The 17,873-nt window shown below is 46.1% G+C and overlaps 1 protein-coding gene across 1 annotated transcript; it reads right to left on the bottom strand.

The window, feature by feature from the left end:
- Positions 1-14,523: 14,523 nt before the first annotated feature.
- On the bottom strand, positions 14,524-16,813 carry NPBWR1 (neuropeptides B and W receptor 1). The gene is made up of 2 exons (XM_064170479.1): positions 16,426-16,813; positions 14,524-16,072 (listed from the first exon to the last, which is right to left on the bottom strand). Exon 2 carries the CDS (start codon positions 15,927-15,929, stop codon positions 14,946-14,948), a length of 984 nt encoding a protein of 327 aa, XP_064026549.1. The 5' UTR covers positions 15,930-16,072; positions 16,426-16,813; the 3' UTR covers positions 14,524-14,945.
- Positions 16,814-17,873: the final 1,060 nt, after the last annotated feature.

Raw genomic sequence — 17,873 nt, 5'->3', positions numbered from 1 at the left:
CCTGGGGCAGTTCAAGGCAAGGTTGGATGTGGCACTTGGTGCCATGGTCTAGCCTTGGGCACTGTGGTAAAGGGTTGGACTTGATGATCTGTGAGGTCTCTTCCAACCTTGGTGATACTGTGATACTGTGATACTGAGTTAGGGCTCTGAAGCCTGGAGAAGGCTTCCAGGTAACCTTATAGTGGCCTTCCAGGAAGAGGGCTACAGGAAGGCTGAGGAGGGACAATTGACAAGGTCTTGTAAGGAGCAATGGGTTTAAACTGGCAGAGGGGAGATTCAAGTGAGATATTAGGAAGAAGTTCTTTGCAGTGAGGGTGGTGAGACACTGGCACAGGTTGCCCAGGGAGGTTCCCTCCCTGAAGGTGTTCAAGGCCAGGTTGGATGATGCCTTGAGTGACCTGTTCTAGTGGGAGATGTCCCTGTCTATGGCAGCGGTTTGGAATTGGATGATCTTTCAGGTCCCTTTCACTCTAAGCCATTCTATCATTCTCCATGTGAATACAGTGCAGTGTGGTGTATCCCGACCCAAAGCTTCAAGCTGTGTCCCACCTCCCAGCATGGAAAAGATGAGGAGCACTTTGCAAAGCTCAACGGAAGCCTATGTGTGAGTACCAAGAAGATTCAAGGGAAACAGCATGCAGCAGAGGGGAGAGAGGACAAAAGGGTAAAACTGTCATTGCACTTTGCTTCAGCCACCAGTGTCACCCCCCTGCATCCCTGCTGTCGCATGACATGGGCAGCTGTTGCCTTGAAGCAGTGATTTCACAAGTATCAGGAGCTTCTAAGCATTGGAAAAGAAGATAAATTCTTGCCCAAGAAATGGGAATAGTTTTTTTTTCCCTGCCAAAATACACTGCTGGAATAAAGGCATGGCAGAGATAAAAGGAAAATGTGTGTCTTGCCATTGGCCAACAGTTCCAACAGATGCTGCAGTCACAGGCCAGAATATGTAAAAGATTGGACAGAAAGATGAGTTTCTGAGGCTGTTTTGCACTGAAGCAGGCTTTGAAAAGTTAAGTGAGGAAATGAAATTAGACAAGAACTAAGGAGCTGCTGTATAGATGGGAATCTATCAGTCCATCAGCACTGACCCAGTAAATCCTGTGTGTGCAGGACTGCTCATTACAAACTCAGAGTGCTTACTTCCCTCACTGTCAGCTCTCTGTCTAGGAGATGAAGTGGAGCTGAATTTTGAATGGAGAGATTATGGTACCCTCGTGGAGATTGATGCTAATTTTATTCTGCAAGGTGTTAGGCTGATTTCAATGGGGAATTGAATCTCCAGAGCAGGAGCTTTTGGGGCTGCTCTTGAAAGTTCTAAGAGTGTGTTGGATTAAGGCACTGAGGAAAATTTATCACAGGATGTCATGGCAGGCCTGTTAGGCCCAAAATAGGCTTAATACATTTACTGGCTTGCCCAGGCATGTTTTTCTTCTCCACGAGAGAGGCAAGCAGGGGAAATAAGGCAAAAGAACCTGGAGCCACTGAGTCTAAGGACTGTGGCCTGCTCAGAGTCCTGTGGCAAACAAGGTGCACACACTTAGCTTGTGTCTGCCGTGTGCAAGGCCTATGCTTTTCCCAAAATTGGGTGCAGCAAACCTATGGCTTTGCCTAATATGCTAAGGCTTGGCTAACTGCCATTCTGATTGGCTATTCTGTGTCCAAAGGGCAATTAATCTCAACCTACATTGATAAATGACATGCACAGGCAAACAACGCGCTCTGCCGCGCTCTGCCGCGCTCTGCCGCGCCTGCTGCCGCCTGCCGCCGCCTGCCGCCGCCTGCCGCCGCCTGCCGCCGCCTGCCGCCGCCTGCCGCCGCCTGCTGCCGCCTGCTGCCGCCTGCTGCCCTTGCTTACTGCCTCATTGTCTGCCTGGGAACTCCACTGTCGCCAGTTTGCCAGGAGCAGGCTCTGAATGCCTGCACACACTCAGCCTGCACAGCCACCTGACATCGTGCTGAGACTGCACATCACAGGCATCCTGCCTGCACCTCACCTGAAAGTCTCCTGCCAAGGCGAGAAGTCCTGGAGATACACAGGTCACCCAGAGGAGCCAGGAGACAAGGTCAGAGGTTGTCTGCCTCCTTTCTGCAGAAGCCTGGGAAGAAGCAAGTCTCAACAGTCAATGGGAGAGAGCTCCCAGAAAGCATTTGGGCACTGTCTGGGTCTGTGCCAGCCCCCACGAGTCAGGGGAAAGTAATTTTGTAAGTGCTTAAAAGCCTCTTTGTAATCCTCCATTGCCTTCTGCCACAAGCAGAAAGAACTCCTTGAGTCCATCTGGTGGGCAAGCAGCATATTGACCACAGGAGGCATTTGACTGTTGGAATCTCCTCTTCCAGACCAATTAGTGTTTATGTATTTTGCTGGATATTACTAGATCTAGATATTATCCAGAGAGTGTTTCCATGACTGGGTAAGAGCCTGAATATTATTAAAATGACCTTATTAAGTGTTATTAAAAGTGACCTTCTTGTGGCCTTCCACTATCTGAAGGGGGCTACAAAAAAGCTGGGGAGGGACTTTTTAGGATATCAGGGAGTGAGCGGACTAGGGGGAATGGAGCAAAGCTGGAGATGGGGAGATTCAGGCTGGATGTGAGGAGAAGGTTGTTCAGCATGAGAATGGTGAGAGCCTAGAATAGGTTGCCCAGGGAGGTGGTTGTGGCTGGATGAGGTTGTGTGTGGACAGCCTGCTCTAGGGTGTCCCTGCCCATGACAGGGGGTTTGGAACTAGATGATCCTTGTGGTCCCTTCTGACCCTGACTGATTCTATGATGATGAGTGGTCAGGGGTGGTGAGAGTTCTGAATATCAAAATTAATCAACAATTTTAATTTTGGGGAAAGTATGATCTCACATTAATTAATTTCCCCCTTGCAAGACAGGATCAGGTTGTTTGGTATATAAGAAGGACACAGATTTTGGTATATAAGAAGGACACAGATTTGGTTCCTCTTCTTTAAATGCTGTGGTAATGTCGAGGTGTCTCTGTTTAGCTCTAATTTTGCCTGGCTTTGATAAACCATACTTAGGAAACTATGAATATGCTAACTAAGTCACGTAAAGCTGAACTTTAGTTTACTATCTGACAGCTAAACCTGCAAAAACCTGAGTCTGGAAACATTCATCTCACTCATCCTTCTACACAGTTAGTTCAATTTTCTTGTCAAACTGAAACAGTTCTTTTCCTTGGAGAGTCAAACAGGTTTTTAATTCTATTTTTTCCCCCTCACTTTGCTTTTCAATGTGGGGGGAAAAAAAATGAAAAGACAAGCAGCTTTCCTCCTCCTATGGCTTTTGGGAAAATGCATTAATGCTAATTAAAGTGCAGCTTTAACTCACTGCTGTCTTTCAGTGCCACTGAAATGGGTAACACTGAAAACATTCCAGGGAGTTTAGCTATCTTGCAGTTTTGATTATGGGTAGAACTTGTTTTTTACCCTTCAGAACTTGTCTCCATGCCATATTTACTTGAATATGAGTTAAATGCAAATTGCATCAAGCTCTGTTTGGGTTTTTTTTTTCCCCAAGCCCTTTGCAGACAAATAAAATTATACAGTGCTTCACAAGAGCACTAGAGAAGCTTTCAGAGTGATTTAAATCATGAGTTTAGCCTTATGTTCTGGTTTATAAACAGCTTTTTTGATCTCCCCAAAATGCAAAAATATAGATCTGTATGTAAATGTCACATCCAGCAGCAGATTGTGTGCACTGGCTGGGCCAGGCACATATCTAACACTTATCTGTTGGCTTGAAGGAGAGAGCTCACTTAACGTACTCATGCGTGTCCAGAAGATCAAGGGAGGTTCTCCTCCCCCTCTACTCTGCCTTGCTGAGACCTCAGATTCAATCCTGTGTTCAGTTTTGGGCTCCCAGGTTTAAGAGGGACTCTCTGCTGGAGAGGGTCCAGTGGAGGGCTAAGGGGATGATGAGGGGACTGGAGGGCATGACTTATGAGGAGAGGCTGAGGGACCTGGGGCTGTTCAGTCTGGAGAAGAGAAGATTGAGAGGGAATTTAATCAATGTCTGTAAATATCCAAGGGCTGGGGATAAGGGGATGAGGGACAGGCTCTGCTCACTTGCTCCCTGGGATAGGACATGGAGCAATGGATGGAAGCTGCACCACAGGAGGTTCCAGCTCAAGAAGGGGGAATTTCTTGACTGTTAAGGGTTTCAGAGCACTGGAACAGGCTTCCCAGAGAGGTTGTGGAGTCTCCTTCTCTAGAGACTTTCAAGACCCATCTGGATGCATTCCTGTGTGACCTGAGCTAGACTGTGTGGCCTTGCTCTGGCAGGGTGTTTGCACTCGATGATCCCTTTTCCCTACAACTCCTGACATCCTGTTATTCCATGATTCCCATCTTCCTTGGATAGGACTCATTCAATGCAACGTGGAGAATTGCAGAGTAACATGGTTTGAATCTTCCAGTTTGTTCCATCTTTCTACACACAGCTATTAGAAGGCTTCTAGTTGCAAGAGGGTTTCTGAAGAAGTGGTTGCTCCACATGTAAGTGTATTTTAATTTTAAACAAGTAAAATAAACCCCAGGAACAATGAGTAGTCCCCTGCCTCCTCTTTCTCTCCATCTACAGCTTGATTTCTCTGTACCTAGAGTGCTATTTTCACCTTTTCCTCCAAATTTAGCAAACAGTATAGGCATATTTTTAACTCCCCAAAGGCTGGGAGAAAATGTAAAGGCCAGAGCTGACCAGCAAGCTTGCTATAAAGAAGCTCATGTTGTTATGTTGTTCTTTTTCATCTCTTGTTTCTTTTTTCCTGCATTGACACCTTCATTTCAGCCATCTATATCCTGAGGCAGAGACATTTATGTTCAGCGTCATCTTATGGAGCTACTAGAGTTGAAACTCCTTTACAAACAGGAATCAATTCCAAAGGCAAAGCCAAATTGCCAGAATGAGATGCAAAACTGAAGTGAGTCTTCTGTTGGCAGATTGCACAAGTTCAGGAAAGCAGAAACAGATGCAAGCTGTTGATGGGCATCTTGCATTAACCCTTCACAGCTGAAGAGGGACAGAGCTTGGCTTGAAGAATGGGAGAATCATAGAATTGTTTCTGTTGGAAAAGACCTCTAAGATTATCAAGTCCAACCATCAACCTACGACCACCGTGGCCATTAAACCATGGCCCTAAGTGCTATGCCCACCATGAAATCCCTTCTGCAGAGGGATTCTGTTCTGCCCCAGGGTAAAAGGGTCTCAGCAACAGGGCCTGCCACTTTGTGTCAGCTCTCTCCCCACCACCCCCCTTTTTTTTTAAATGAAAGTAAATTATGTGTATGTGGAGGAAATCCATAATTTGTCCTCATTTCTGTAGCCATGCTGATGGTTTCCATAGCAACCTGCCTGGAGTTTGAGAGGAGGTGCACTGCTGCAGGAGGGAGAAGGCAGAAAGGTGATGGTGCTCGTTAGCACGAGTGCGGCCGCAGTGATGGCAGCAATCTCTGCAGATGCTGTTTGGTTTGGTTTGGTTTGTTATACACATCTTTTCCTTTCCTTATTTTACTGTCAATAGTCAGCTTTGTTGCCTGAAACTGCCATGACCTTACACTAATAAGGAACCAAAGGAGGATCTGGACCATGAAGGTGTAGCTCACCTGGAGGCCAACTTGCGAATGCTGAGATCAGTCATTTCTATGCCTGATTTAACACAGGACCAAGTCTCCCTCTTCACTTACTGACTGAAAGCTTAAGGTGGCTTTCTGCCTCTGAGCTACACCCAGCAGTGTGATGGCTTCCTAATTACAGGGAAGTATCACTCAACCTAGCTTATACAAATTGACGCTAATTTAAACACTGCAAGGTAATTAAAGCACTTGAATCAATCTGAACCTGGTGGGGATACTGTTGGCTGTATTGTCAGATTACTGAAATGGTTAGGCTCCAGTAATCCAGTCTGGGATGGAGGCTGTTGGTATCTCAGTTGACAAGGTTTGAAAAGGGAGAAGGAATTTCTGTTGCTCTCCTGTGTTTGCCTTAGAGGTCTGGCCTCAGGAAAGCTCTGCCCGTGGTCCATGACCAAAGGTGGTTCTAGAAGTCTTACTGCACCAGGAAGAGGAGTTTCAGACAAAATGCCATGTAGAACTAGAGGAACTCTCCAGGCTGTCACTTCTGGGTTCTGCATTTTTTGAGGGACATCACTTTCTTCATCTATCCTTCAGAAGCTCTCTGCCCATTGTTTTGGCACAAGTTTGTGCAACTAGAGATGGGTGGGAGGGAAAACTCTGCCCATTCAAGGTGGTGATGAAAATGCCAGCAACTTGTCAAGACAGTGACTTGCTATTTTATTTTTCACCCTAGTGACACTGCACACATTCTGCACTGCAAGAATATGTTTTCCTGCCTTCTCTTCACCACTCCATTCATAAGAAGGTCTTCATGTGTACAGAAATGGCAAAACCAGAGAAAAAGATGCTGTTGGTCAGATAGTAATTCTTATGGCCTGACAGAAACTTGTGGGAAACAGAAGAGCTGAAATTGGTAGAGAACCTCTCACAGAGTATGTCCCCTAGTGTGATCAAAGAGGACAGCAGCACCCTGGTGCTAGGACTTGGGTAAAACGTCTTAGTGTGCTTTTGTGTTTGCTCTGAAGTGCAAATCCCAGCCTCTTGCCAGATTCCACAAATAGAACTCTACTTCCAGGCACCACCAGTTATTGCCAGCCTCTGAAAGCTCCCTTTGGTGCCTCTGATCTTTTTTTTGCTGACATTTGTTGCCTGACAAAGAACAGGCTGCCCATCTGGTTTAAAGGATATCTTCTCAGTTTCTCAGTTAGAAACTCTTTCAAAAGGCTGTGTCCCCCTTATGAAAGTAGAGCCAAACATATGCCTGGGATCTAACTACCTGAGAGCATTTGTGTGGGGATGTTTGAGTGTCACTGTACTTTAGGAAACCCCAAAATGACATTCACAGAATCATAGAATGGTTTGGGTGAGAAGGAACCTTTAAAGCTCATCTTGTCCTGCAGTGAGCAGAGACATTTGCAATTAGAGCAGGTTGCTCAGAACCCCAGCCAACCTGACCTGGAATATTTCCAGGGATGAGACACCTATCACCTCTCTGAGCAACCTGGGTCAGTGTCTCACCATCCTCACTCTAAAAAATATATTCCTTCTATCCAGTCTAAATCTTCCCTCTTGGAGCTCAAAACCATCATCCCTCAATGTGTTGCAACACACTCTGCTAAAAATTGTCTCCACCTTTCTTATTGGCCCCTTTAAGTATTGAAAGGCTGCAGTAAAGCTACCAGAGCCTTCTCTAGGCTGAACAACCCCAACTCTCTCAGCCTGTCTTCCTGGGAGAGGTGCTACAGCCCTCTGATGATATTTGTGGCCTTTGTCTGGGTCCTCTCCACCAGTTTGATCATAGAATCAACCAGGTTGGAAGAGACCTCCAAGCTCCTTCAGTCCAACCTAGCACCCAGCCCTAGCCAACCAATCAGACCATGGCACTAAGTGCCTCATCCAGGCTTTTATTGAACACCTCCAGGGATGGCAACTCCATCACTTCCCTGGGCAGCCCATTCCAGTGGCCAATAAAGATACTGAACAGGACTGGGGCCAGCACTGATCCTTGGGCAACACCACTAGTGACTGGTCCTTGTTGGAAAGGACACTCAGGTTTTTTGGCAAGCACATCTCTACTGCAACAAGCATTTATCTACTGAACAGGTAAGCAATAAGACTGGAAGGAGGACCCCATATGCACCTGGACTTCTGGACAAAGTATTGCTTGTTCACTGAAAGGTACAAAGCAAACATGAAAAGATAAACCCAAGTGCCCTCATTTTGGGTTTTAACTTTGCTTTTTTTTGCTGTGCTCATCACCCTTCCTAAATTGCTTCTGGTCTGTGGCTTCCCATTCCTCAGAAGAATTAATTATATTCCTCAGATCTTAGCTTGACGCTGGAAAGAGCAATCCTTACTTTAGTCAAAGTGAAGTATCTGCTTCCAGAGAAACATTGCTGCTGGAAGTGAAATATCTGCTTCCAGAGAAACATTGCTGCTGGAAGAGAAGTACCTGATTCCAGAGAAACATTGCCAAGGTTTGCACTTGTGATTTGAAAGTCCTGTTTGGTGTGTGGTTGGTTGGTTGGTTTTTGTTTGCTCTGGGTTTTTTTCAGTTGTTGTTGGTTTTATTCCAACATAAATTTACTTTCAGAGGGTGTAATATACTGACTAGGGTTGCTTTAATTGTGTATGATATACTGACTGGGGTTGCTTTAATTGTGTATGATATACTGACTGGGGTTGCTTTAATTGTGTAGGATATATTGAATGGGGTTGATTTGATTTTGTAGGACCAAGGTGACCTTGAAAGTCTACAAAAACATACTTTGTTTAAAATACCATTGCTATAAGAAGCTTTATGGTTTCTCAGCTATTCTGTTCTCAACTAGGAGCTTTTATGGTTTGTGTTGCTCTTTGGTGATGACCCAAATGATTGTTCTGAACCATGGAGATTTTTTTTTTCCCCCTTTAAAATCACTCCATATATTTATTGCTGAATGTCAAAACTGCATCCTAACAGTTCCTGGAAATTTATTCTCTTGCAAAACAACCAGCAAAGTTCTAGAGGAATCCTCACTTTGGAGTACTGACTGACTTGCTACAAAACAGAGTAATAAATCTCCTTAGATTAACCAATATTTAAAAGCAGAGGGCAGAAAATGAAAAGCTGACCCCTTATTAAAGAGGTCTATAATTGAACTTGTAGCACTTTTTAATTACACAGAGCATAAATTTCTGAGGCATCTGCAATTGCTGGAGCTATTTTGTAAGAAGTCCAATGTCCCCATCACATGCTGCAGCACCAGAGATCAAAAATGATCTATCATGTCAGCTCTTGCTAACACTTGGGTAGCTCAAGCTCATCACAGAGAACGAATGCCAAACTGTAGGGCCCATCAGGTATGAAGGCAACAGCTTCTGTGAGTACCTACTATGAAACACATGAAAGTTTTATATAGCATATTGCTGCTATGTCACTATGCCAACCAGAAATTAGCCTTGTTATTTCTTTAGCTGAAGATCTGTTTTGTAACACAGACTCAGTGAGCGAGGCAGAAAAGCCCAGGTGCAAATTTTCAGAGATGGTATTAAGGTGAATTTAACAAAGAAGCAAAATGTAGACCTTGGAAAATACATCTTGCATTGGAGGCCTGGAGGAGAGCAGAGTCACACCCAGGCTTTCAGCTCAGTCTCCAGGAAAGCTGGCAGTGCCTCTTTCCTTTGCACTGCAGATTCTCTTGTGCAGCTTTATATTTTCTGTAGGGTAGATGTCGACCTCGGCAAGCCAGACTGGTCAGCATCCCAATGTACCATGGTATCAACAGTAAATGACAATAATCCACCAACAGCTCCACTGATTCTATTGATTTGGCTTAGGCAAGGGCAAAATGCAGCTCAAAGCTAGGGCTGAGGAGTGCTTACTCGTCAAGTGCTAGGTACTGCAGTCTAGACTTCTCCCTGCAGAAAAGGCATCTGGTACCACACAGAGATGGTGTAGTACTTTTATCCAATAAGGGACATAAATTCCAGTATATATTTAAGGCCACTGTGGTAGCCTGTAATAGTTTATAAAGACATTAAATTATTGGCTCAGGGGCAGAGCTCATTGCTCTCTACAACTACCTGAAGGGAGGCTGTAGCCAGGTAGGGTTGGTCTCTTCTGCCAGGTAACCAGCAACAGAACAAGGGGACACAGTCTCAAGCTGTGCCAGGGGAGGTCTAGGCTGAATGTTAGGAGGAAGTTGTTGGCAGAGAGAGTGATTGGCATTGGAATGGGCTGCCCAGGGAGGTGGTGGAGTTGCTGTGCCTGGAGGTGATGAAGCAAATCCTGGCTGGGGCACTTAGTGCCATGGTCTGGTTGATTGGCTAGGGCTGGGTGCTAGGTTGGACTGGATGAGCTTGGAGCTCTCTTCCCGACCTGGTTGATTCTATGATATATCAAAATTGCACTAACTGTATCCAAGGCCATTCTGCTACTTACACCTCCCCTGAATTCTGCCAGGCACTCAATGATTTCATTCCTTGCTCCTTTTTAGAAGAACATAGATTTTTTTTCCCCTTGATGTATACATTAAAACAGAAAAAGGGGGACACATTTTCTTTACAGAACACCCATCTTGACTTGAGAGATTTGGTGGAGAACCTCTTGCCTTGTGTCTGAACTGAGAAGTTGCACTTCAAGGGAAAAAAAAGAGTTTAAATCTAGATTTTAATTAAACATCTATGATTTCACCAGACTCTGCTCAATGGTTCAAGCAATACTTGTTAAAAAGTACCCACCTCCAAAATCCTCAAATGCAGATGGATTAGTGCCAGTTTTTAGGTATAGTCACAATCCAAATCCCAGTATTGTTTCCTATGGCTAAATTGTGTTTGTTTGGGCATGTGCTATAACATAGCTTCCAAATTAGCTCTTGGGAGCGCTTCTTTAGCCTCAGTGATGTATTGTCAGTGAAGAACCAGTGCCATCTAGGGCTGAAAGGAAGGGAGGTGCCCAAGATACTAAAAATCACTCGGGGTAATAGGAGCCAGGGACAGAAAAAGGGAAAAGGTGGGGAGGGAATCAGCTACTGAAAATAGGAAACCCAGCACAGAGACACCCAGAGAAAGCACCGCCCTGGCCTGGGGAATGGCGTGGGGAGGGAAGATGAGCTCTGGCTGCAGATGCTGCCTCTGCTCTGTATCAGTGATACCTGCCCAGTGCTCCTCCAAACCAGTCCCTCCATCAGGAGTGGGAATGTGGAGAAGAAGGTGGGTCCTCAGCTGCATCTAGACACGTTGATATTGAAGAGTACCATGAGGTTTAAAAGGATGCTAATAAAGAAACAGGAAAACACCAAACAGCTTTGGGACCATACCTTTAGGGAACATGTCCTAATCTATGGGGGGGTGGGTGTGTGTGCATATATATATGTGTGTGTACACTTATATATGTTTGTGTTTTATTCCTTTCTTTAAGCTATTTAGAAATCCTACTTCTTTTTATCATGTTTTCAAGTAGAATTTGAGGAAAAGACACTGTCTACAGAAAATGTGTGCTTCATGTGGGACAGGACAGCGGGAACTGGAGTTTCCACTCGGTACAGTCACTGAATAAGTTGTCTTTGAACTCCCTCTGGTGGCACAAAGGTTTTGGAAAGTACAACGTCGAAAAAGCTATTGGGAGCACTCAAACGACAGAGTTTTAGCAATATGTTGATAGTTGGTGATTTTTCTTCACATCTGCTAGAAATGGCTATGAAAGAAGGTAGTAGAATACAAAACTTAAGCAGGGATTGGGGTTTTTTTTTTTCCATTTTATAAGGCAGAAGTTCAGTTTCTCTCACTTGGCTTTCTCTACTATCTGTAAAGAGACTACTTGTAAACAGAAGCAGGCCAGAGAAGCTAAGGATGCTGAGGACCACTAACTGGAATGGGCTGCTCTGAGTGACTCTTACTTATTTTGGTGAGCAATTAACCCTCAGATGGACTTTAATAAGGATTCTTTGGCATGACTGAGCTGTTGGTATGAACAGTTACTCAGCAGAATGAGCAAAAGAATCACAATCTTCTTCTTTTATACTGAAAACTTGTCTATAGTGCACATCTGACCATAGAGGGGGGTTGCCAGCTGCATGTTGTGCTATATGTGTTGGCTAACAAGGTCACAGAAAGAGTGATTTGCCATTGGAATGGGCTGCCCAGGGAGGTGGAGTCATCATCCCTGGAGGTGTTGAAGCAAAGCCTGGATGAGGCACTTAGTGCCATGGTCTGGTTGATTGGCCAGGGCTGGGTGCTAGGTTGGACTGGATGAGCTTGGAGGTCCCTTCCAACCTGGTTGATTCTATGATCAGTGCTCATGACAAATGTTGGTCTGTTGAAGGCTGTAAACTTCTACCTCGTACACTGTCTGCACTGACTATCAAATCCTTTTTGCTCTATGCTTAGTTAGCAGCTAATTTAAGTATGTTTTGTTTCTAAGAGATTGGATGTTATCCCACAGAGTTATTTGTGAATTATTTGTCTATTTATACTTGGAATATCTTACATTTTACAGGCCCCTGCCAAATAATGGAGTGCCTGGATCTGTGCTTGCACCATAGTCCCACAGAATCCCAAAATGATCAGGGCTGGAAAGGAAGGCACAAAGGTGAAGTGGGAGACACCAGTCCCTGTGGCATTTCTTTTTTCAGGTAGTGTGGAAATCTGTTCAACAATTTTAGGCCTTGATCTTTCAAATACCAGCTTCTGTCTGATGTGAGGCAGTGATGCATCCTCCAACAAAACAGAATTAAACACCACTGCTACCCAAACAATTCCTTTGACTTCCATGACAGCCTGATTGGGTGTTGAAATTAACACAGATTGCCTCAGGAAGCATTAATGGCTTATAAGGAGAAATTATTTAATCATCAGCCCAGTTATGTGGCAGAGCAGGATTTGTTTAATTGCTGATATCTGCAAGTAAAGATTTTTGTTTGCTTGGTTTGGGGTTTTTTGTTTGTTTGTTGTTTGTTTTGTTATCATAGAATCAACCAGGTTGGAAGAGACCTCCAAGATCATCCAGTGCAACCTAGCACTCAGCCCTGTCCAATCAACCAGACCATGGCACTAAGTGCCCCAGCCAGGCTTGGCTTCAACACCTCCAGGCACAGCAACTCCACCACCTCCCTGGGCAGCCCATTCCAATGCCAATCACTCTCTCTGCCAGCAACTTCCTCCTCACAGCCAGACTAGACCTGCCCTGGCACAACTTGAGGATGTGTCCCCTTCTTCTGTTGCTGGGTGCCTGGAAGAAGAGCCCAACCCCACCTGGCTACAGCCTCCCTTCAGGTAGTTGTAGACAATAATGAGCTCTGTCCTGAGCCTCCTCTTCTGCAGGCTGCACACCCCCAGCTCCCTCAGCCTCTCCTCACAGGGCTGTGCTCCAGACCCCTCACCAGCTTCGTTCCCCTTCTCTGGACACCTTCCAGCACCTCAACATCTCTCTCGAATTGGCACTGACCAGTGCTGAGCACAGGGGCAGAATAACCTTCTTGTCCTACTGGCCACATTGTTCCTGATCCAGGCCAGGTTACCACTGGCATTTTTTTGTTGGTGGTGTTTTTTTGTTTGTTTGTTTTTGGGTTTGTTTGGCTGGGTTTTTTTAGTTCATTGGAGGGAGAAACATATAACAAAACTTTTGTTACACTGATTTAGCATCTGTCATGATTAAAACTTAACCAGCAACTAAGCAGCACTTGCTCACTCCCTTCACTGGGATGGGAGAATGTCCTGGGTTTGGCTAGAACAGAGTTAATTTTCTTCTTAGCAGCTTGTCTGATGCTGTGTTTTGGATATAGGATGAGAATAATGGTGATAATACACTGATGTTTTGGTTGTTGCTAAGCAGTGGTCAAGGACTCTTCAGCTTCTGCCAGTGAGTAGGCTGGGCTGGAGGTTTTGTGGTGTGATATAACAAAGTGAAATGGAAAGATTCAGTGACTGAAAATATTTTCTCAAATTTCACCATGTTTTCAGCTTTCCTTAGCTAAAAAAGAAGAGGATATTACCTCCTTGTGCAGTGCTCAGATGTGTGAATTCCAAAGGAACTTCAATTGACACTCTCCCTTCTCCTCCAGATAAAATTAACCTGATCTTTTGGATTTCTTATTCCTTAAACTTCTTTTGCCCTCATTATTAGTGAATCTCATCAACAAACAGATTGTGGATGAGAGGCTGTTAAAGCCTGGGTGAGGGACAATGGTTTTGAACTAGAGCAGGGTAGATTTAGAGTAGAAAGTAGGAAGTTCTTTGCTATGAGAATGGTGACTTGCACAGAGAACCTGTGGATGCCTCATCCCTGGAAGTCTTTCAGGCCAGGCTGGATGAGGATTTGAGCAACCTGGTCAAGTGGGAGGTGCCCCTGCTCATGGCAAGGGAGTTTGAACTAGGTGATCTTTAAGGTCTCTTCCAACTCAAGCCCTTCTATGCTTCTCTGAGATGTATCCTAACCACTATATATATTATCTATGATTTGTAAGGAAGAAGTCAGAATATTACACACATTTCAGCAAGTCCTTTTCAAGCCCTGAAAGCCTAACTTGTTCTGAAACTATCTTCCAATTCTGTCTTCTGGAACTGGAAAAAAAACCCAAACAAACAAATAAATCTGTATGTGCAAAAAAGAGATTGCCCATAAACATATGACAAAGGAAAAAGTGGCCAACACTTTGATGCAAACAAAAGCTGCCAAGTGCACTGTTAGGCTGTTGTCCATAGCAAATGGCTCCAAACCCACATTATTCTATTTCATTTACCAGTCAGGAATTGTTCTTTCTTCTTTAAAGCCACAATGAAGTCTCCCTTGCCTGCCATCACATCTTTTGACTGCCCTGTCTCAGCCCCCTGTGAAACAAAATGAATTCAACACCTTGATTTGTTCTTTATCCTTTGGAGCTCTGTCATTTTCCATACTGTTAAGTTTGCAAGACTTTGGATAAGCAGGTCCTGTGGATATGAAAGAGGCTGAGGAATCATTAAGCAAGACACTCAATATGACATCTTTATTGGGCTTTACAAATCACCAGTAATAGAGGCAGTAGTGAAATCGTTTGAATTCACAAAGTGATGCCTTTAAAAAAGGGGGAAAGCACCTGCTGCAGATGTGAGCTACAAAACCAGGACAGAAAGTAGATTAGAGAAGAAATTAAGCAAAACCCCCACCAAACAATAAACCTTCACCCAAAAGAGGGTGAGGGATGGAGAGCAGCGCTGAGGAAATGAGTGCAAGAGAGCTGGGAAAGATCCACCTGTCCTCAGTTTGTGTTGGGTAGTGAGACAATCTGAAGCCCTGTAGGCTATCACAGGGAGGCTGAAGAAAAAGCAGTCTTTGAGCTGGAGTCACCCAGGAAGAGCAGATGACTGTGAGAGGGACACAAGAGGGGACAGAGGGGTGGCTTTACGTGGTGGTTCTGCAATCCATCAGTTTGCGCAAGCTCCTGCGGAAGTTGTCATCCAGAAAGGCATACAGGAAAGGGTTGAAGCAGCTGTTGGCATAACTCAAGGTAGTAATGAAGTAGGAAATCCCAATGACAAGTGGTGTTTGTGGGATGTCTGTGGTGAGGGCCACCACTGTGCTAAGGTGGTAGGGTGTCCAGCAGAAGAGGCACACAGCCAGGATGACAACCACCATCAGTGTCACCTTTCTTTTGGCCTTGTCCAGGGCTTTTGCATGGCAGTCGAGATGCACACGCCTCAATCTGAGCAGCATAGTGGTGTAGAGGATGCAGATGGTGGACACGGGGATGGCAAAGCCCAAGATCAGCGTGTAGATCCGGCTACCTTTCCACCACATGCTCTCAGGCTGGGGGAACACATAGACACACTGGGAGCGCCCCTGCTCCCTGTGTATCTTGGCAAAGACAGTGAAGGGCAGGATGATGACAGTGACAAAGGACCAGACGCAGAGGCTCACGATCTTGGCTGCCCGGTAGGTGCGGTATGACATCTTCCTGGACTTGGTGGTGGCCACCACAACCAGATAGCGGTCAATGCTCATGACAGTGAGGAAGTAGATGCTGGAGAAGGTGTTGTACTGGTCTATGGAGATGATGAGTTTGCACATGAACTCTCCAAAGGGCCACTGCAGGAGTAAGTAGTCAGCAATGTTGATGGGTAGCACCAAGGTAAAGAGCTCATCAGCAATGGCCAGGTTGAGGATGAAGATGTTGGTGACTGTTTTCATCTTGGGGGCTTTGAGGATTACATAGATGACAGCGGTGTTGCCCGTCAGCCCCACGGCACAGATGACTGAGTAGATGACAGGCACTGCGGCATAGAAGCTTGGGCTCAGTGGGGGACTGGATATATTCAGACCCTCATCCCCCCTCGTGGTGCAGTCTGCACAGGAGGAATTGGTCTCAAGGAGGAAGGAGTTCTCCATGGCCACAAGACAGGGTGGCCAGTCCCACTGGTGACTGGGGTGACTTGAAGTGGGGCAAAAGAGACAAGACCTTGCTCTTCTCACGCCTGTCTCCTCTGATGTGTCTGCCCACTGAGGTCTCACAGATGCTGCACGTCACTGCCCTGGCAGGAGAAAGGGGAAATCACCAAGGACTCAGGAAGCAGCAGAGGGGTCCATCATCCCCTCCAAAGCTGGGACGGCCTCCCAAAAGCTGTCCCTTCCCTCCTCCAGCACCGATGGGCACTGTGTAGAGACAGCACCTAGCCCTGCACCACCCAAAGTGATCACTCCAAGGTGGCAGCGCTCACCTGGGAGCTCCATGTTCCCACCCGCTCGCCGTTCCTCCACCCCGAGGCGCCGCAGAGCGGCTGCGCGACTCGCCCTCGGGAGGGAGCCGCTGTCTTTGGGATGCCACCCACAAAGCAAGCCACCCACAAAGCAAACCTGCCTCCCCGGGGGGGGAGGGAGCACTGACCTCTGCTTGTCCGACTGCCCTGGGGGTGGTCCCGGAGGAGTGCAGACTGGGGATGCAAGTCCCAGGTCGATGCAGGGGCGAGGGGGAATGCGAGTCCGGGATCCCCTGCAGGGGAGTGATGCTGCTGCCACTTCTTTGCTTGATCCCGAGAGCTCCGCGCGTACCCCTCTCGATCTAGGGAGCACCAAGGAGGTGGCAGGACCCGCAGAGAGAATGGTTCAAAGTCAGGGGCTGGACCGAAGAGAAACCTGCAGGTACCTGAGGTCACATCTCCGCAGGACGGCGACGAGGGAGAGAAACCGAAGCTCTGGGTGACATCCACTTGTCACGCCGGAGCTGGGAGCCCAGCACCCACCCACCGCCCGCCCGGTCCCGGGGGTTGTCCCGGTGCAGGGGGAGGGCAACGCCAGGCAGTCAGCTGATGCTGAGCGGCTGGTCGCGACCAGGCATTTGCCAGGGCTGTGGATACCGAACCAGAGCGGGACGGATGCTCTGGAGGTCCTGCCCCTCCTCCCGCCACTTCCCCTCCTTCTCCCTGGGATAACGATGGGCTTGGTTATAAAACGGGGAGCCAATCTTTTATAGAGCATAATTCGGAGTTTCAAATCATCCCTGTGTGTTCGTTTGCTTGCTTTGGGGTTTGTTTGTGGGTGTTTGGTTTTGGGTTGTGTTTTGTTTGTTAATTGTTTCTTCTTTTTCTCCCCCCCCCCCCCTTTCTTTTATTCTCCCCCCCTAGATTTACAAGGAGTAAAATCGATCTCACTTCATTTTTGTTATATTTCTATAGATGAGATTTAATTCGGTGGTATTTAGTGTATAGGATTGTTTTTGCATCCCTTAGAAGTGTATACATCTTCTTTTGTGGTGTTAGCAGCAGCACTGACCATGTGCATTAAAATTAATTACTAATCAATTGCTAATAATTTAAATATATGCATTTCTTGGCAAATAATTTGACAAAAACGTTGAATATCTTTAAACTAACACCAGAGGGCAAGACATAAACATAGTCTGGCCCCAAGTGTCCTGTATTCTGATGCATAATTGTCTAGATTAGCAAGACATGAGATGAAATATATGAAATCTCTTGATATTTATCACAGATATCATCAATCAAATGATGAGTAAATAGATTTAAAAAGTACAAGTAGAATCATAGAATCATAGAATCAAGCAGGTTGGAAGAGACCTCCAAGATCATCCAGTCCAACCTAGCACTCAGCCCTGTCCAATCAACCAGACCATGGCACTAAGTGCCCCAGCCAGGCTTGGCTTCAACACCTCCAGGCACGGAAACTCCACCACCTCCCTGGCCAGACCATTCCAATGCCAATCACTCTCTCTGCCAGCAACTTCCTTCTAACATCCAGCCTAGACCTGCCCTGACACAACTTGAGACTGTGTCCCCTTGTTTTGTTGCTGGGTGCCTGGCAGAAGAGACCAACCTG

Source organism: Pogoniulus pusillus, chromosome 34, assembly GCF_015220805.1.
Source record: "Pogoniulus pusillus isolate bPogPus1 chromosome 34, bPogPus1.pri, whole genome shotgun sequence".
NCBI classification, from domain to species: domain Eukaryota; kingdom Metazoa; phylum Chordata; class Aves; order Piciformes; family Lybiidae; genus Pogoniulus; species Pogoniulus pusillus.
The sequence above is the reverse complement of the archived record's forward strand: the minus strand, read 5'-3'. Positions and strand labels throughout refer to the sequence as shown.

Bases quoted from the DNA above. Each gene is read 5' to 3' on its own strand.
- NPBWR1 (XM_064170479.1), bottom strand. From the start codon at position 15,929: ATGGAGAACTCCTTCCTCCTTGAGACCAATTCCTCCTGTGCAGACTGC.